General features: G+C 33.1%; 1 protein-coding gene across 1 annotated transcript in view; it reads left to right on the plus strand.

Moving 5' to 3' along the window:
- The window catches only part of LOC147066492 (leucine-rich repeat and calponin homology domain-containing protein-like), a 163,310-nt gene extending 142,284 nt beyond the window's left edge, over nt 1-21,026 (plus strand). The window contains exons 4-11 of the mRNA XM_085955573.1: nt 1,298-1,434; nt 2,218-2,518; nt 3,183-3,348; nt 3,623-3,706; nt 3,799-4,687; nt 5,791-5,928; nt 6,322-6,399; nt 20,769-21,026. Of these exons, the coding sequence (XP_085811699.1) occupies nt 1,298-1,434; nt 2,218-2,518; nt 3,183-3,348; nt 3,623-3,706; nt 3,799-4,687; nt 5,791-5,928; nt 6,322-6,399; nt 20,769-20,927 (1,952 nt within the window). The 3' untranslated portion in view covers nt 20,928-21,026. The remainder of the gene's footprint in view (nt 1-1,297; nt 1,435-2,217; nt 2,519-3,182; nt 3,349-3,622; nt 3,707-3,798; nt 4,688-5,790; nt 5,929-6,321; nt 6,400-20,768) is intronic.
- The last annotated feature ends 1,092 nt before the right edge of the window (nt 21,027-22,118 follow it).

Consider the following 22,118-nt stretch of genomic DNA (forward strand, 5'->3'; position numbering starts at 1 on the left):
TCAATAAATATAAACTCACTTCTCGTGAATATTATTGATCAAACCGTCCCCCCTCTGTCACATGTTTATTTGGGCTAGGGTGCCAAATATACTTCTCACCCCTCCAGCAGACGTAATTATTTACGTAAAATAATTTGGGGCTCTTTTCATCAGACGGATGGGGGTGTAAAGATTGGTGGAAAGCTTAGATGATTGATTTGTGTAGTGTGTTTTTGTTCGCTGGCGAATTTATTATTCATGAATTCGTTATTAGTACGCTACAGTAAGTACTTACTCTATTATAAAAATTTGTCAATAGAGGTCTCCACAGCAAAGCTGTTCTTTATGTTGTTAAATAAATTGTAAAATAATGGAAGATAAATTAAAATAATCTGCTACTTTTCTGTGTACATTTTGCATAAAGTATATCTGAAAATATATATAAAGCAGTTATATTAAAATATATGCAAGCCTCTAATTAATAACTGTTTCACTTATTGTATACACAAAGTTATTTTATCCTTATACCCCGGTTACACGTGCATAGATTTACTGTTGTCAGTAAGCATTATCGCGGCCATAACAAGAAAATGTATGGGTAAACATGGATTATCCTGCAGTTGCAAGGTTTGCATGCATGAATCAAAAAAGTTTGGAAGCTTCTGAATTTTCATGCAACATTCTTCGATCTGTGCCTGCACAGTAGAACGATAGTGGCAAAAAAACGAACTATACTCATTGTGAGGCTAACCAATTTTCACTACCTGTCAAATAGTACCATAAAATGACAACATCGCGTCCCGCTTACTCTTGAAGAATGAGATTGGAGAGACAGTCATCACTTTTACGTGTAAAAAATTATTGTCACGATAGTTTAAAATGCTCAATATTGCTGCCAGTAAATCCATGCACGTGTACAGGCGGCTATCACTGTAGAAAGATTGATTGAAAAAGTTTACGACACTTAGCAAAACTTACTATTTACATGTCTTCACAACCTGGTCTTACAATATTTTTAAGAACAGTTATAGAAGAACTTCACAACCTGGTCTTACAACATTTTTAAGAACCGTTATAGAAGAATGACATTATTGTTCATATTATCCTTTTTTTAGAACACTTATAAGCGAGGCAATACCTAGTGAATCACATCAGACCCACACAGAAACACCCCGGCTTAGAATATCACATTGATGTAATGTGACCTCACTGAGAATCAAACCCGGAACCTCCAGTATGAGACGCACATGTCGTACGCATTTGACTACGAGGGTCACCTAAATGCACATTACCTAATAGAATTATTTTTTCTTTTCAGAAATTACCTATTTACGTTTGGAAGTGTTAAACGTGAGCTGTAACTGCATTTCTTCCCTTCCTCTGGAGTTGCGGCACATGACCAGTCTGGTCATGCTGGACTTGGAGCACAATCCCCTTGTCTCACCTCCAGCCACTGTAAGTTTCATATTTATACATACTTATAATAATATATGGAATCTGGCCATTAACGACTTTGTCTTGCTTTTACAAGTTATTTATGGGATGTTTATTTCCTATGTTGACGACAACTCCTCGAAAAGTTGCTACAGCATACTCGTTAGATTAAAATTGCAAATACCATGACTGTGGTGTGCAGAGAAAGGGTCTGCTGCACATTACCGAAGGTGCAAAATTATTTGGACTCATAATGAATAATTGTCTTGTGGCTGAGGTTCATCACCACCTTGAAATGCAGCCATCTTTTGAGTGACCAAAACTCTCACATCCACACATCACAATCCTTTGCTTCATATAGGGTAATGATTTTAATAACTGATTTTCAACTGTTAATAACATCACCCCCGTTAAACAAAATGTCTAGTAAAAATATATCCCATTTGGAAAAAAATTGTTTTTTTTTTTGAATATTCTAGTATTATCCAATATCTATATTTAGCGGCTCTCGTGGTGCAGTGGGTAAGGCGCTGGCCTTCCACCCGAGAGTTCTGGGTTCGATTCCCGGTCATGACAAAAACATTTATGTGTTTTTCTCAAAGCCTGGGTGTTTGTGATTGTTCAAAATTACTAACAACCACCTTGTACGAAAAAGCAAGGACATGGTTATTAATAATTCTATAAAAAAAAATAATATCTATATTTATGTATGATTTTTTTTGAATTTACGAGGTTTACAAGATAGCAAGATAGAACGGCGATTCAATGAGTAATATCTTTAATATCCAATATTTGTTATTACAGATCTGCGTACGAGGCCGCATTCACATCTTTAAGTATTTGGACAACCAGGCCAACAAAGACAATATCCAGCGGCGCGGTGATGAAACCCGTCGATCCGTCAAACAGCAGCATCACAACCATCTGCAGGGTCTGCCGCAGATACAGTCGCAGGGCCTGTTCTCCTCAGGTCATACCCAACCGATGATCGCACCTGCTTGTCCGGCCGCTGTTGAGGGGTTACGTCATAAGGTGCGCTACAATGTGGACAGCGGTTATAGTACAAGCGACGGGGGTGAGAAGAGATGGTCTACTGATGGAATGGGTGAGAATTAATTATTGCAATTTACTCTATTATTAACTAAGCTTGTTATTCACACGTGGATTTTCATTTCCTTCACACAGAACCTGGTTGACTGTCAAATGAATCGCTTAGTCGTCAAACCTGCTCTGGGGATTTTTCAATAAATTAGTTTTGAATGTACGTATGTGCTATTTTGATAGGTCTACCAGACTTAAGAGGTGTGACTTTTCAATTCTGCCCTATTTCGTCAAAAAAAATTAATATAGACTCGAGTCGCCAAACCCGCTCTAAGGATAAATAGCAGGTTACTAAATTGCTCTATATAGCCGACCAATCAGACATTACAATCGAAACCATTATTTTTAGCATACGTTTAAATCGCTATACAAACGTGTCACCAATACTAGCATCAACATCATCATGAATGCACAAAACAGTTTTTCGTGATTTATTAAAATCTCAAAAATACCTCCAGAATGGGTTTAGCGAATAAGCGCCTCAAATATACACCTGGGATAGTTCATCTGCATCTGAAACAGACGATTTTATTGAAGAAATTTTCAACATGAACCTCAAGTGTGGGGATTCTTAACTCCCGGCCCATGTAACAAGAAGCATGCATCTTAGCTTCTACTGTACTATGGGCACTGTTATCTAATCTATAATATTTTTTTTTCTATTGAAGGTGTGGTAGATGAAGGTGGTGGACCAGTGGGTGTGACAGGAGTGGGCGCCGCAGGCAGTGGTCGTTCAACACCATCCACCCCCTCCACAATCTCTCCTGGGCCGAATCACATGTCGCGAGCTCACAGTCTTTCTGCCGAAACGCCTCCACTCACACCGACACTTGGGTATGCATCATTGATTCACTTCTTCATTTTTATCCATTAGAATTCAGCGTTTCGTTTGATTATTGCATTGATTTTAAAAAATATATTTTATGAACTTTATGTGCATACCTACTGTCAGTAAAACATACAAATTAAATAAAGAGAAAATTATGACAAAAATAATATGGTAGCTATTGTGAATACTGATGACTAAAATTTATTTTTATTTATTATATTGTAGAACTTTTGAAACTGTTGACATGTTTATTTGACTTTTTTGTTTATCTGCTTCCAGTTCTCGGGTATCTCCTGATGGCGGTAGTACTGCTAATGGAGACGGAGATAAAACCAAACCGATCGGCCACCAGCAAACTTATAGGTTAAAATTTTTTCTAAAGATTTTGGATGATTCTATTGAAATTTATTCTTCGATTGTTTCGTATCTCACGCATTTTCTTCTTCACATTACAGACAATACAAAGAAGCTTTACGAGTACAAAGACAGCAAGATGTTTACCGACCTCGCAGCGAACAAACCTCCCCCCCGTCCGCCACCCCCTCCCCACTCAACCACTCTCATTCCACCCCACACTCTCCAGTTGCCAACGGATATCACCACAGAAATATTGTATCCTCAAATCCATCCCTCTCCACACCCCTCGCTACTAATTCCGGATCTCCCACTAATACACCTTCAACCGCCAGCAGTACAGCCCAGAGACGAATACAATCGAATAGTATTTTCCACCAATCGAACGGTTCAGATCCAAGTATTGTATCGGCGACTAATCATGCAGTGAGAGTACCGACATTGACTACCGATGAAGTGTCAACAAATAGGCGGCCAGTTCAAAAAGTCATTCCTTCGAGAAGTACAAATAAAAATTATTCACCGACAGGAATTCCTGTTTCAAACAGTAATAATACCCTTTCTCCTACCGTTAATGGCAATACCAACTTTGATTATTCGACGTCACGTTTATCTACTGGTGACAGTAATAGATATTCCTGTACATCACCTCAAGATGGCGGCGGATACGTCAAACCCGTTTCGCCCATCAAAGGTTCCAGTACATACATGTCTCATAATAATGTTCCTGTCAATAGAGCAAACTCGCTCGGAAGAAATATCGCCATTTCTGATGGATTACCAAATGGAAGTGACCCGAGTTGTGGAAATAGTCCTGCCAAGCTTCTGACTACGAGTGTGGCGTATTTGAGTAATTCGGGGCCGGGTGCTGGAAACCCGGCGAGACTTAATTGGAATAAGGATATTCCTCCGGATAAGCTGAGTTTCACGATGAAACGGGAGTTTGACAGAGCCAAAGAGGAGTCAGAGCTTACTCAAGAACTCAGACGTGTAAGTAATGCAATATTTTGCTTTTATTTCCATGCTTGCCTTTAATTTAGATCCTATGTGATAATTTACCAAGGCATAAGCATTAATTATCCAAGGCATAAGCGTTGGACTATCACGCCGTGGGTCCCAGGTTCAAATCCTGGGTCTGGCAAGTACACATATTGTTTTTCAATTTGTGTGTGAGTCAGGGTATGGACCTAATAGGTTGAGCAAGTGGCTGACATCCATTTTTCGTAAAAACAAAATCTGTTAATACAAACCTCTACTCTGTAGAGGCCCATATGATCCTATTAGGATCGGACATGGTCAAAAAAAAAAAAAAAATGTAATATCAACACGCCTAGACGAAGTTTCTAGTCACTAGTGACTACCGTACTCTTGATGTGATGAATTGGAAAGCAGCCACTTTGAATAGAGATAAGCGGAAAGAGTTGTTGGAGGAAACCAGGAACCGAGGTTGTCTAAATTCTAACACATCATTAAACTCCAAAATCATTAAAAAAAAAGTGATAGATATGATATGTTGTATTCAGGTAGTTAATTATTTCAAGAAGATAGCTGCCGGGCGTGATATTTTTTAACATGACCACGTTAACCGTGAGCTGTCAAATGTCATTGAGTTATAAAGTTAACAATCAGATGCATTTTGGAATCAACTCAGACGCAGTGCGGTGTGTTAACAATTATTGTAGATAACCGCCTTGTTTATGTATTTTCTCTGAGTGATATCCGTGTTAACTATTTAGAATAGCCCTGCTGATGATGAGGATGATCCAAAGATGTTCAAAAAGATCTCCTTCTGTAGAGTTGGGAGCCTAAACATTTGTATGAAAGTGATGGCAAAAAAGACCACTGGAAATACTATACAACTATATTTTTTTTGGATACCTACAACAAATGACACTTTCCGCAAATTGGAACTTACTTCAGCGATTTTTAAAGGAAAATTACAAATCTATCTGCTAGAAGATTTATTATTAAAAATGAGATTATAATATAAGAATGATTGTTTTCCCTCACTTTGTAGCTTTTTAAAAATAGTCGAAGTAGAATCTTACTATCAGTAATAATTGGTAAAATATATTATTCCGTTCATATTTCAGATTATCGAAAACCGTTTGAAGATGTCGTTGCCCCGAGACCTTGCGCCAGTATTGGCAGATGGAGTTGTTCTCTGTCACTTGGCTAACAATGTGCGGCCTCGATCTGTCACTTCAGTCTATGTACCGTCACCAGCACAGGTATTGATGCGATAATGCTCTCACAAATAATGGATTGGCTGCTTATGAAGTGAAGTTAATAGGAAATATTCCAATTAGAGAGAATATGAGATTTCTACTATACCACTGGTCTGGTCGAAATGACCACTTTGCAATTACTCAAATTATATTTTAATATCCGTCATATTAAAAACTTATTAGTATGTGTTGTATTTGAATTCTCATGTCATGTACTGGCCAAAGAATGAAATACTTTTTATGTAACATATCGATTCAGCTGCCCGACTCATGTCTATAATAATATTACATATATTCATTTAAAAATTGATTCCGCTAGTCATTCTGCATTATCTCAAATCGTTTTTAAATTATCTTCGATGAAAATAACTCTATTGTTTGAATGTTATGTTTCAGCCCAAATTGTCGATGGCGAGATGCAGACGAAATGTAGACAACTTCCTCGAGGCTTGCAGGAAAATTGGAGTCGATGAGGTAGGCTCATGATTTTTTAAATTTATTTATCTATTCACAATAGTTTATTTATTACATTATTATTACTGTGGTGTAAAATATCCTGGTTGAATCTATAAGTATTTATTATTCTTTTCGTATAAGCGTGCCAAGTGCTGTTGCAAGCTTTCCTTTCCCTGTGTAGTTTTTATTTTAACTATTCCTTAACCGTAGTATATACAGTATGTATTTATAAAATTAACATATTTCACCGGTTTCTTCTTCAAAAGCATGTTTATTTTCTTTCCGTTGAGCGGAGCTTTGATCGTTTGCATCTTGATTCATGTGTAGCAGGTTCAAATCCTATGGCCGAGTTGATTTCACATGTTGTTTTTTTCTAATTAAGATGTGTGTTTGAATACAGGACATCGAGTCCAGTGGTTTGAGCGAATGACTAGCAACCAATCCTCACAAACAAAAAAATTGTTTAACGGCCCACGTGCTCGTCGTAGGTCAAAATTGAGTTTTTATCGTATTTTCAAACCATGATCCTGGACACTCCTTAAACGTTGTAGATAATCTAATTATATAATTTTGAAGCCTTATTATCCTTTATAGTTATTTTAAACATTTGATGACTGCATAAAGTATTTTTGTTACATAAAATAGTATTATTTTAAACCTCTCGCTCTAATGTTTTAGAATATAGTCATATTTCAGTACATAACTGTGCAGTGGTGTTAAGATTTTTTACATTTATTAATTTTTAAACGCATTTATAAAACCATTAGTATAATTTATTACGAGATAATTTTTGTAAAATATTCACGATAAAAAATTATATTAATAATCTCTGTGATCCCAAATTTGACAAGAATTAGGCATTTTATTATTCAAAAAATCGGCAAGATTTACACATTTGAAGATGATTTTAAAGATACTCATTATAAGCTATGTCTTTGACCATTCAAGTGTGATAAACATCTTATGAATAATGATTGCTTTATAATAATTATTGACCTAAGAATAAGGTAGTGTTTTTTTGAAATACGCCATTTCTTTTGTCATTCCCCAGTGGTTAAGCTACAACATATGGCCGTAGCCATAAATTGACAAACTATAATTAAAGTAGGGGGTAAAATGATATTAACGCGCGTGTTTGAACATGTACCGTTTAAAAAAAAATAAAAAAAAATTCGGCTAAGTACATGTTCAAACACGCGCGTTAACATAATTTTACTCCCTACTTTAATTATAGTTTGTCAATTTATGGCTACGGCCGTATGTTGTAGCTTTACCACTGGGGAATGCCAAAAGAAATGGCGTATTTCAAAAAACACTACCTTATTCTTAGGTCAATAATTATTATAAAGCAATCATTATTCGTAGGATGTTTATCACACTTGAATGGTCAAAGACATAGCTTATAATAAATATCTTTAGAATCATCTTCAAATGTGTAAATCTTGCCGATTTTTTGAATAATAAAATGCCTAATTCTTGTCAAATTTGGGATCACAGAGATTATCAATATAATTTTTTATCGTGAATATTTTACAAAAATTATCTCGTAATAAATTATACTAATGGTTTTATAAATGCGTTTAAAAATTAATAAATGTAAAAAATCTTAACACCACTGCACAGTTATGTACTGAAATATGACTATATTCTAAAACATTAGAGCGAGAGGTTTAAAAGAATACTATTTTATGTAACAAAAATACTTTATGCAGTCATCAAATGTTTAAAATAACTATAAAGGATAATAAGGCTTCAAAATTATATAAATAGATTATCTACAACGTTTAAGGAGTGTCCAGGATCATGGTTTGAAAATACAATAAAAACTCAATTTTGACCTTCGACGAGCATGTCCCCCCTTAAGATACCTTCACACTGTGGAGATCTATAATGATCTCCCTGTCGTCTACAATATTGCTATGAAATAATGTATACTAGTCGATTAACTTTCACTAATAAATTATGTATGTTCTATTATTTTGTATTGGTTTGGTGATCGTTTTCAATTAGGTGTTGGAAAGTGTTATGTAATAACAATTTGAAATATAAATTTGATCAAAATGGTGTTTCTATACAATTTTGTTGTACCCATAACTATAACTCTTATTGTAGAGGCATGCTAATTATATTAATATCTGAATATGAATAAATTCTTTCTATTAAGTTTAATTGATTTATCTGTTATAACACGGGGATGGTCATGTGCTTTAGTTTGGTTTAATTTTTTACAGAGGTTTTGGCTATATTTTAGGTGTATATAGATATAAAAAAAATGGAGGCCGTGATTGACAGTGGCGTGTGTTGTGGTTGGTTGCAGGGGGCCGTTTGCGATCCGCAAGACATTCTGCCGCTGGAGGACCCTCGCCCGGAGTTCTCTTACGAGAGGACGGAGGCCGTCTACGTCACGGTCACCTCTTTGCTATCCCACCGGGCCGCCACAGCACACCCCACTGACAATCACACGGTGCCGATATCACAGGAACGAAACGCCGACCCTTATAATCAATATCAACCCCGAGAAATGTGCACCGCTGAAGACTCCCAAGATCCTGCCGATTCGATTCAAGTCAATGAACAAATTTCAATCTCCTCGGACAGATCTGATTCGAATATTGAATACGAGAATAATACGTCGGCCAGGTTTCGTAATAATCTAAATTTCTTTCAAACCAAGCCAGTATATAGGAATCGTTACGCGGAAGATAGATGTATAAGTAATTTTTCAAATTCTTTCAACGATCAATCGGACGCGGATGATATTCCCGATATCGTCGATTCGAATAACTTCATCGTTAACCGAATTGATAATATGCATTTTGATAATAATAACGCAGATGTTATTCTTGATAATAATAAAATATGTCAAATGAATTATGTGGAAAATGGATCCGCCCAGAATCAAAACCAAATTACACCGAATAAAGTTTACAGTCCTTATGGTAAAACTGATAAGATTAACTTTGTAATGCCCCTTTTGAATGATAAAAAAAGTAATGATGTTACATTGAATCACGATCAAATTCAAAACGGGAGACACGTGTCTGCTGTCACCGAAAGAATAAAATACTTTAGTAATAAACGGTTCGCCATGAATTTGGATATCAAAAACAACTTGAACGCAATTCAAGATGAGAATGTTTTGACTATTCAAAATGATGAGAAGTCTGATCAATTCATATCCTGGTTTTGTCTCGGCGCATTCATTTCAACTCTCATCCTCTTGTATGTCTTCCCGATACCTAATTAGTGTTTCTTTTCTCTCTAAACTTGGCGTGGTTAATTCGGTATGAAATCGATTGAGCTTGTTATATTGTGGCTTTGTATTTTAATATGCATAATTTGAATGGTTGTGTAAAAAGGATGTATTTCATCTTCGTATTAAGGGGGGACATGCTCGTCGAAGGTCAAAATTGAGTTTTTATTGTATTTTCAAACCATGATCCTGGACACTCCTTAAACGTTGTAGATAATCTATTTATATAATTTTGAAGCCTTATTATCCTTTATAGTTATTTTAAACATTTGATGACTGCATGAAGTATTTTTGTTACATAACATAGTATTCTTTTAAACCTCTCGCTCTAATGTTTTAGAATATAGTCATATTTCGGTACAGAACTGTGCAGTGGTGTTAAGATTTTTTACATTTATTATTTTTAAACGCATTTATAAAACCATTAGTATAATTTATTATGAGATAATTTTTGTAAAATATTCACGATAAAAAATTATTTTGATAATCTCTGTGATCCCAAATTTGACAAGAATTAGGCATTTTATTATTCAAAAAATCGGCAAGATTAACACATTTGAAGATAAATCTAAAGATACTTATTATAAGCTATGTCTTTGACCATTCAAGTGTGATAAAAATCTTATGAATAATGATTGCTTTATAATAATTATTGACCTAAGAATAAGGTAGTGTTTTTTTGAAATACGCCATTTCTTTTGTCATTCCCTAGTGGTTAAGCTACAACATACGGCCGTAGCCATAAAATGAAAAACTATAATTAAAGTAGGGAGTAAAACGATGTTGACGCGCGTGTTTGAACATGTACCTAACCGAATTTTTTTTTATTTTTTTTTAAACGGTACATGTTCAAACACGCGCGTCAATATCATTTTACTCCCTACTTCAATTATAGTTTGTCAATTTATGGCTACGGCCGTATGTTGTAGCTTAACCACTGGGGAATGACAAAAGAAATGGCATATTTCAAAAAAACACTACCTTATTCTTAGGTCAATAATTATTATAAAGCAATCATTATTCATAAGATGTTTATTACACTTGAATGGTCAAAGACATAGCTTATAATGAGTATCATTAGAATCATCTTCAAATGTGTTAATCTTGCCGATTTTTTGAATAATAAAATGCCTAATTCTTGTCAAATTTGGGATCACAGAGATTATCAATATAATTTTTTATCGTGAATATTTTACAAAAATTATCTCGTAATAAATTATGCTAATGGTTTTATAAATGCGTTTAAAAATTAATAATTGTAAAAAATCTTAACACCACTGCACAGTTATGTACCGAAATATGACTATATTCTAAAACATTAGAGCGAGAGGTTTAAAAGAATACTATTTTATGTAACAAAAATACTTCATGCAGTCATCAAATGTTTAAAATAACTATAAAGGATAATAAGGCTTCTAAATTATATAAATAGATCATCTACAACGTTTAAGGAGTGTCCAGGATCATGGTTTGAATATACAATAAAAACTCAATTTTGACCGTCGACGAGCATGTCCCCCCTTAATTCATCCAAACATTAAAATGTTTTTTCATCTATTATGAATAACTCTTAAGTAATATAAAACTTTTTATTTATGAATATTATTAATACATTATCATAGTTTTAGTGTTAATTTAAAGACACTAATTTGCTTGGATATTTATTTCTTTTAAAACATTGAAATAAAATACCCATTATTCCTTATTATTATTGAGTCAGAATTAATTCAATCATAGACTAAGAGTGCGATGCGTAACCATATTTAGGCGCGTAAGTCCCTAAGATACGCGCCTAACTTTAAGGGGCTGATTTCGACGACCTAAGTTCAGTGAGAAAAACATATATAATTCTTATTAAAACGTCTTAAGTGCAAGAGAGAAAGAACTTGTGACATGTTTTTCTTGTTAGAACAGCTGCTTAATGTCGACGGTTCTGCACCGCGCTCTAAGGCTTCACGACACACGGCATTGCAGTGGACGTGCGTCGACGCAGGTCTTATTTGATTTAAATTGCATCCGATTAGAATCACCAATTAGATAAAATAAATCCAATTAGTGATTCTAATCGGATGCAATTGGAATCAAAGAAGACCCTGAGTCGACGCTCGTCTACGCACATCTACTGCAATGCTGTGTGTCTGCGCCCTTAGTTAACTGATCTGAAAAGCATCGATTGAAACAAAGTTTTTATTTTCCTTTTTTTTTTAACTATTGTCATTCCTAAATATTGTGGTTTGAATCGACAAACTCAATATTTTCTCAACAAGTAAAACCGTCAAATGAAAGTATGTATTCAAAAATTGTTCATTTTACTTGGTTTTTACGTTGGAAAATTTTTTCATTTTATTTCTAAAGTTTTTTTATTATTCAAATAACTGATGCCAAAGTTACACAGATTATAAATACAAATATATTATTTTTATATTTTTTGATAAATATCAAACTATGCGCCTGTTTTATTTACTTGACTTTAAATCTTTTATTAATAAGCTAACAACCAAAGTAGAATTAATATAATATTCCTTCATCTGAGTTCTATTAAATATTTTACTTAATTTATCGCTGTAACGTTAAGTACAATTTAGATGAAAGACAATCAGAAATTTTTTCCTATGAATATCCACCAAATTCGTATTTGTTTTTAAAAACACATCGAGGCTAAAAAAATTTATAGCAAAACCCCGTTAAAACAAACATGGTTAATTCGATAATATATAAAATCTATTTCAAATTTTACTGTTTTTTTTTTGCCGTTCATTTTGTGTTTCGTGATGCGAGTTTTTTTCGATTTTCTGTCACATTGATTTCGTATTAACGGAGTTTTACTGTACCGATGGTGTGGTGATGTAGAAACCTATGACCAATATTTAACACTCCTTTTGGTATCTTCCTGTTATTTTTAAAGGCTGCATTTAGCCGTAATGTAAGTTATTCAAAGACTTTTCTCAGACAGACCGTTGTAGTATTGCCACATTAGATTTTAGAATGCCAAAAACAATGCCACAAAATCTGATAATATTCAAGTGATTTTATTTTTTACTAATGACCACACCTCACGGTGTTTCATTATTATAATAAACTATATTATTTGATTAGATATATTAAGGAAATTTACTTATTCCATTTTATATGTAGAGTATTATATTATAGTAAAAATACAATTAATGTTCTACTGGTACTTAATACAAAAATAACACTGATGTAAATTATATGCATATCGTAATTCTAAGCCAAATGTATGTTTAAGAAAATGTGTTATTTCTGTAATTTCCATGCAATTCAAACAGTTAGGCCATCCGCTTACGTGAATACTTAAAAAAGACAAGTCTGAAACTCCAGTATCTAGCTAATGTATTTCAATGGCGGCTCGCTGACGACAAGACTGGAATCTCTGTTTCAAAACATCCGCGACCGACACCAAAGAGACGCGACCTGCTAGTCTCCCAGTCTCTCAGTGCAACCAATATCAGTAGATTCGATGAAAAATCATATTTTCTTACCAAAATTGGTAGCACTGAATTGAACTAAACAAGCAAAAACAAGTCAAGGCGTCAAAAGTTGATGCGAACCGATTTTTGATTTTAAATGTATGGCAGATGTTGAGAAATACTCCTGCCTGTATAATTACAGGCTGCCAGAATATTCCCGTAAAGATATTATGGAAAAAGCTCAGAATGAAGTAGGAAAGACAATGGGTTTGACAGTTTGAGGTTATGAGATTATTAGGTTTCAGTAGCGCCGTGTGCGAAGCGTCAGTCACTGGCCAGTTTATGAGTTCCATCACCAACCAGTTTGTCAGATTTTAGTTTCTGCGTGAGCGGGTGGCGTTATGGATATGTTTACATATTACAATTATGATATCCAATGGCTTTAAAATTTTATTTGCAAAATTTGAATATTACCTTAGGTACCGTGAAATATTCCTTTGATGTTGAGAGACATCTATGTTTGATGTACATTCATTAGTAATTTGTAGAAAGACGACTTAACATTGACCAAAATTGCACAATTTTAAGTATACATTTGTGTCACAATTAATGAAGTAATGTTGGACATCGTACATGCTTAATTACAATTTAATATTTAGGATTTTATAAGCAGAATACGTGGTATCATAGTAATTATAATACATACCGACTATTAGAGTCTTTTTATACTAATATCGATAGTAATTTTTAATATAGTGGTAGATCACTTTTAAGCTCGAATAATATTATCAATGAGGTTTTGAGAAACATAGTGGCTTATTAAGGTTAGACATTTAAAGTAGGTATTGCACTATGCAACAAGAAATGACTGCCATCTGTTCGCTGAATTGTAAAGGTTTTTTTTAATTAAACCTTACTCTGCAAAGAGATATGAAGGACTGCGGGTTTGGCCACTATATTTCTCATAGCTGCAAATAAATTAATGTAAGTGGATTCGTTTTGATTCAACGTTGCCTTTCTAGGCTAAGTACAGTCCGTTTAATTTTTTAAGGACAAATTATTTAAATAAGCATAATATGAAGACTTTCGTTCGTTCTTTACAGAATAATAATATATTAATTTTGTATTAAATTCATAAAGGAATGGAAGCTTTTAATACATGTACACCAGGAGGCGTTTGGTGATATAAATAGTTGCCTTTTTAAAATGTAAGGAATAGTGTTTTGGATATTGGCAGGAATTATTACACTTTACGATTCCATTGCGTGGGATATGTACACGGGAGAGCTTACAAACACTCTTTAGGCATTTATTTTTTTACAGGAATATTTTACATTCCCACGAAAAGACTATCGGAAGAAATTAATAATTTGAAATTTATAGTATTGAGGTGATTCTAAAGTGATCAAAAATAAGATTGAAATGACGGATTCGATAGGGTAGGAGTAGGTAGTGAGTGAATTGAATTTTTTAAACATATTGAATAAATTTTATCACTGAAATATTTTGTCAAAATTATTAAAATACCAATCGAGCAGATTATCAGGTGCTTATAACGCTAGAAAGACATTCCAAAATAGATTATAATATTGGGAGAAGGAATATATTTTGGATTCTATTCACAAAGCGGGTTTAGATTTAACAAAAACTTTTCGCCTTATACATAAGGTATATTATTATTAACCTTATCTTATACCGATTTGTTTGGCATTTCATAAAAAATGCATTTTTTTATTTTATATTAGTATTATGCAAAATATCTAAAGATCTGTTTATTCCTCGATTAACCGAATGGCTTATCAATTGATTTCTCTACTTCTAAAATTTTTAAATCTACTTAAATATTGAGACTATTGATAGATACCTACATATTTAGAAAAATTACAACTTTTGAGAAAGGCAACGATAAAAATATTTCACTATCAGTATTGTCTTAAATTGATTGCCTTTTCGGTCTACGTTTTAGATATCGTGTTGCTTGTTATCTTATTTCATATTTCTGATTGAAGACCTGTAATAAAATATGTCCTCTATGCAATACAACCTTATTCATATACTAAATAATAAACGCAATTATCTTTTGGCGGCATTCACGACTTATTTTATTACGGTTTTTCAATTATCATACGATTAGAGTTCTTTATTTAAAAATTTAGAAAAAACGTAACCTTAATTGAAATTTCATTAATTACAATATGATAATAATGTCAATGATAGACATGTGCCTATGAATTTTTTAATATACACTGTATACTTAGAATATACCTTTAATGTAATCTATTATTCAAAACATATATCATTATTAACGTAAGTATCTTAGATGTAATGAGACTCGCGTGGAAGTATTATATTATCGGCTACTATAACATTATTATGAATCCGCCATTCCGGATAGGGAAAGCTTTATAAAATTTTATGTGGCCATAAATAATAAATTATTGTTTTATTTTTTCACATTTCAAAGAATAACCAATCCAATGTTAAAGCACTTAGTACTATCTCTTACAAGTACTAGTCATTGGTTTATAATTAAATATTTAGGCCTAAACTGTGAAGGGATTTCTATTATAACATTATGATTTATATTTTGATACTTGGAATAATAAGATCTGAAAATCCTGTACTATTAATATGTATGTCGTTCATTTAGCAGCCTCGCACATATATACTGGACGCAACCTCAACATTATCTATGTACTTTATTTGTGATTCATAAAACGCGATAAGTAGGTATGTAACTTAATGCACAGACCCACATAGAAGTAACTCAAATCGTTGAGCTACCAACTAAACTGATAACGACGGTTACATGTAAATTGTACCTAAAAACATTTCAGCGTGGCACAGTTCGCCTTGAGCTTTCTTATCAGAAAGAGATGACCGTATATTACATATACGGTCTCCAATTTTATTAGTTTCAATATGAACATTAATTAAATTGTAATAGCTGGTTTTTGCAAAATTCATGAGTTCAAGAATGAAAACCGAACCTAACAAATAATCCAGTATATCGGCTATTTTCAAAATTTGTTTGTTTGCTGGCTTCCTGTAAAGTGTAAACCGAAAATAACCGTGTTTTATGTAGACATGAATTTTATGTCAGTACTATGCGACTTGAAGAGGTTGGACGGTCTTTAATAATGGGCCATATATTTCCGACACAACATTTTACAGTGAAGTGTGATATGGCAAAGTGCATAGGTACAAGTTTCCGAACACGGATAAAGACATGGTATGGTTGTCATTTTTAGCTGATTTTATAGCGATTAGTGTCAGGCACAACAACAATGGCTGACGATTATTATTAAAAAATATTTTTAGTACCTACAATAGGTTGCGAAATACACTTCTGACAATAGATGCACCATGTATCGATCAAATTAGACAATGTTGTTGCTTTTTCGTTGAATGACATTTTGTTTAAAATAATATTTAGTCGGTTTAAGTGTTTGACAGATAGGATTCTGATGTTTCGACTCTATGTGGGATTGGGCACGAAGTTTTATTGACTTTGCTGAGTTAAGATTATGTTGAGGTTGCGTCAATTCTCTGCGTGTTGGCCGCTTAAAATACAATCGATATAATCTCAAAATTTCTTTGAAAAATGAAAAAATCTTCACCTTTATCTATTATATAATTTATGTTTAATAAGAATTATCGATAAAAAATAATGACAACTGTTTTTATTTTATAGATTTTCTAAGTTGACCAAGTTGTAAATATTATTTTGGTATGCATTTTTTTCTAATAAGAAAATGTGTAATTTCTCATTTTTAAATGAATCTTGTTTTATTTATCGCAAGTTTTGCTTCACACAAATTATTTTAGTTTCTCTAGTCAAACTTCTCAAGATATTATTTTCTCGTTTTCGCTAATATAGTGTAAGCCTATGGTTATAAAATTTATCTTAGTTAATAATATAACCAATAGAAACATAGTTATTATTTGGTTTTATTAGTTTCACAGTAGTTATATTAACTTAAATTCTTTTAATATATTTTAGCATTACGATTGATTGTTGTATTTTTGCTTTATAAGGTTATGGCATCTTCTACCATTATAGTATGGATAAATTTTCCACTTTATCTCTAAGATGAATTTTAGTACAACATTGCATTTTTCTCACGTTGGTGAATTATATAATGTACTTATGAATATAGTATTATTTATAAACTAACTATAATATACTTATACTACATTTCAAACTTAATTTTTTTTCTCTCAATATTTAATATTCAATAATCTGTGAGTTTTTTTTGTTGTTGATATTTTGACCAATAGTTATAAGTTTTTTCTTAGAAAACTCGTAGAAGAATTTAACTTTTGTTATAATTTTATTGTTTGTGTTTTTTTGAATTACCATTCAGTTGATTTAAATTTCTATTGTTTCTCACTTTATCATCATCGTTATAACTATATTGTTTAATAAGAGTAACAATGTCAAACCTCATTTCATCACACTCCATAATGGTGTGCGAATGGTAAATTAAAATATATTTTTTATTAAAAAGTGTTACACCTCTGAACATGTATACTTAATAGACGTCGATGATTATTCTTCATTCTTTATTATCCACAATTGAGCCTATTCTGCGGAAAAAGAGCATTATCGTGATACCATAGACAACAGATGATACTAGGGCCCGTATGCATAGTAGTACGTACGTATTGAAATAAGTCAACTTAAAGACTAAACAGTCAATTTTCGGGTAACTAATAAATAATGCACGGCAGATATACACGTACAAGTACTACTAGTATCGAAAGATTGAAACAAAAATGGCAGTTGTGATATCTTTACATATTTTAACCAGAAATTAAATAAGTAAATGAGACTTCTGATCACAAAAACCGATGGTTAAAATCTGAAAATCTATAACTTCTAAAATGCGCAAAAATCATATGAAAATATATTTTTTTAAATGTAACGATTGACAGAAACTGATTATTATGACGTGATTATATTTTTCCAATTTTATTTTTCATGCACAAATTGAAAAAAGGGTTTTATCAGCTAATTGAAATGGACATAATTATATTGTTCTAATTTGAAAAGAAATTATGATTGAAAAAAGAAACTTCCGTTAAAACCAACTGGTTCCGTTTGAGGCACAAAAATGTCATTTAGCGCTAACATTGAATTGTGGAATTGTAATAATTAGATAATGAGTGATAACAATAATTTCATATAGGGAAGCAATGTTGCCATGATTTCAGTTTCATTTATATATGGCTTTCATAGTTAGTTATATGTATAACATTGACATTCTATGCAATCAGGTCCTAGAGTCATGACATGCAATCTATTCTCAATTGTCTTAAAACAAGGATTTCAAGATAATACTACTTTACTGAAGTGGGGCTTGATTTTTTTCAACATTTTATTTATGTTTTTACAGGCTACTATCTTACCAAAGACATTTGTTTTTTTTTTTAAATTGAGAACTCCTGGATAAGTGTGATAGTCTTATTTTAAAAAGTCCATTTTTTTATCCGCATTATTTAAAAAATGTGTACGCCTGTCGATTAGTACTATGGTAATATTGCACTTTACTTTTAGCTTTCACTGTAAATGCACATTTTAGAATAAGTCTTCATGTAATGAACGTTTTAATATTTACCAAACAATTTTAGGCATTGTAAAGCTTTATATATGTATTTGCATACAAAACAGTATTATTGAACGTAAAGTATGTTTTTCATTTTTTATATGTACAACGAAATTAGTGCAATTATTATTTATTTAAAAATTTTAAAAAATCCTGCATAGAAAGCTTTAGGAAGACAGTTATAATGATTTTTAATTTAAGGTAATATTTTTTGTTTTAATTGATTTTTTTTATCGTTCAAACAACTGACAAAAAAGACCATTAATTTACGAATTCGATTTTTACTAAACTCGTAAATTTCTCATATTCTTTTATCTTTGTATAAAGTGTAGATTTAAATTTAACTCAAATAATAAACGGTTATTGGGTACTTAAAACAAACGCTGAAGCTTCTCATTTGAAAAGAGGTTGTTGTAATTTTAAGTTTTCAACTATGTAACATTTAAAACCTGCTTATCTTTTGCACCGGTAATGGTCGGCGGCATACTAATATAGTTGTAATTTATTTTTTATGATATTCATTGTCCTGATGAAAGATTTCATCACACTTATGTCCTTTTATTTTAGTATTTATTTCACTATATTTGTTATAGGTTTTCTGAGGTTACATACAGCAGTCTATGTACAATAAACTGATTTCGGTTCTTAGCTTAAATAATATTCGCTTTGCAGGCCAAAGAGTGAGGCGACCTCCATACTATTTGTTATACATATCTGCCTTAGGAACGTTTTGTTGCCAAATGTAGTATTATGGTAGGGATATGATATGACAGACATTTATTCAATTGAAATTTTTAATGTTAGCTATAGAGAATAATTATTATTGTTGATTTGCAATGTGTACCTACACGGCTTAAATCCGCTGAAGAATCGCCGCATATTTGTTGAAATGTTTGCTGCTACTATATTATTATGTTATATATATGCTGCTAATAAGTGAAATAAAACTATTTATGAGTATGAAATGGGGTTTCTTTTTATTTTGATTGTTTTACTAATACACCCACCGGTGAGCAAGTTGATTAAATCGACAAAAGTTATAATATAATTGATGCGATTGTAAATTCTTCATAATTACTTTAAAATTTTTGTAAATAAGGTCTCGTTCTCATAATGATCATCCAAAATACAATTTCACGGAAAAATATTGATATTTCTACATTGCTATAAAAATGTGAAGAAAGTGCATACAAATTGTGAAAAATGCGATGACACGTCTTGTATGTCTAATATGGAATTATCAGGGAATTTAAATTGACACGAAAATGATGCTTGTGCAAATATTAGTGTTCTCCATATTTTTTGTACGGTGTTGAGTCGTGGACCCTGAGGGCATGGGGTTGGGAAGGCAATTCATGCCTTCGAAATGTGTTTGCACCGAATGCTTCATATTTCTTGGGCAGAGCACAGGACGAACCAAGTTGAATCATCCAGAAAGAACGGCTCTCGTCCAATATGTTGGAGGCACATTCTGTAGTTTTTTGGACATATTGTTCGGTGCGGACCGAATAACCTGGAGAGACTGGTTGTTTTGGGTTAAGGGAAAGCGAAGGAGATGAAGGGCGTCGGCGCACTGGAGCGACAAAGTGAAGAAGCTAACTGGGGCAGTCTTCACTCTGTCCTGAGAGAAACTGAGGATCGAGGGGGGTGAAAAATGTTTGAAAATTTCAAGGTGTTTCAGCCATGAGGGAACGACCAAAAAGAAATACAAATAATGACATTTTATACACCATATCCAACGGAATATACTTACTACAATGTTGGGATTAAAATGGTTATATCTTTTTATACAAAGCAGTCACATATTTGAATCCTGTTTAATCCAGTCTGGACCCGGTATAAGAAGATCTAAGACAGGTATATCTAGGTATATATTTTTTGATGGATTACAATGGTAATAACAAATAGGGATAGATTTAAAGGAAATCCAGCAATTTTTCATGTTAAATGGCTCCTTCTCATATGTCGTCTTGTCATATTATTGTCAGAGATAGTTAGAAATTAACGCAAATGCATTTTTGATCCCTGTGTTGAACCTGTTTTAATATAAAATTTTCTAGCTGTGTAATTAATTCATGCGATTATCTTTTATTCCAGAAACTTTTGTGCTGTGCGGCAGACGTGTTGGAGGGTAAAGGCGTGGTGCAGGTGGCGATCACAGTGACAGAGCTTCACAAACGGCACCCCCAAGGCGGTAAAACCCTGTCAGGGGCCGGCACCCTCGACCGGCGACCCCCGCTGCCCGCACCCCTCTAGCGCCGGAACACCATATTGTCTATAACTCGGATTCAGAACCACAATCCTGACATTGTGTAGAATCATCACACCTTCAGTAGTATTCATTGATCTCGTATAGTCATTCGTCTTTATGTTACTCAGGAATTCAAGTATTGTTTGCGATTGAGAGCAAACTACAAAATACTCCTTTTACCATGTAAGCAAACTTATCTTAAAACTCTCTAGATTTCAATATGATTTGAGATGTTTAATGTTGATAGTAAATTGAGGTGCTGAGGATTGAACTAATACCAGTACACCGGTGACCAAGTCCTGCTTTCAATATTTTGTATAAATGGTCTCATTTTCAAATAATCTTTTATTACTATTCCAATAAAAAATATTGATATTTCTTTTTGGTTATTAATGTAAATGCCAAACATTTAAATTATATACAATTAGTATGAAAATAATAACAATTTATGTCAATGGGATATATTCCACGGTTGGGAATAAAATAGTTAGGCCTTCCGCTCACGAGAATACTAAAAAAAGATGCGAGTATCTAGCTAATATATTTCAATGGCGGCTCGCTGACGGCAAGACTGGAATCTCTCAGTTTCAAAACGATATTGACCGAAACCGAAGAGACGCGGCATGCTACTCTCCCAGTCTCTCAGTTTCCAGTCACCCATAAAGCAGTGGTACCAATATCAGTAGATTCGAAGAAAAATCATGTTTTCTTACCAAAATTGGTAGCACTGAACTGAACTGAACAAGCAATAACAAGTCAAGACGTCAAAAGTTAAAGATGGGCGAACCAATTTTTAATTTAAAATATGTGGCAGATGTTGACAAGTACTCCTGCCTGTATAATTACAGGCTGCCAGAATATTCCCGTAAAGATAATACGGAAAAAGCTTAGAATGAAGTAGGAAAGACAATGGATTTGACAGTTTGAGGTTATGAGATTATCATTGTAAGTGGGTTCAGTAGCACTGTGTGCGAAGCATCAGTCATTGGCCAGTTTATGAATTCCATCAGCAACCAGTTTGTCGGATTTTAGTTTCTCCATGAGCGAAGGGCCTTATGTATATCATTTCATATAAACCAGTTACATGTTCGAATCTTGTTTTAAGTATAGACATGTATGAGGTGGTGTGAAAACTGCTCCAAACTAATTTTTTATTTGAATGAGTACCTACTCATTAAATCCTCAACACCCCGAGA

This window comes from Rhyacophila brunnea, unplaced genomic scaffold (genome assembly GCF_057557595.1).
Source record: "Rhyacophila brunnea isolate RB1 unplaced genomic scaffold, BYU_Rbru_1.0 scaffold_5, whole genome shotgun sequence".
Classification (NCBI taxonomy): domain Eukaryota; kingdom Metazoa; phylum Arthropoda; class Insecta; order Trichoptera; family Rhyacophilidae; genus Rhyacophila; species Rhyacophila brunnea.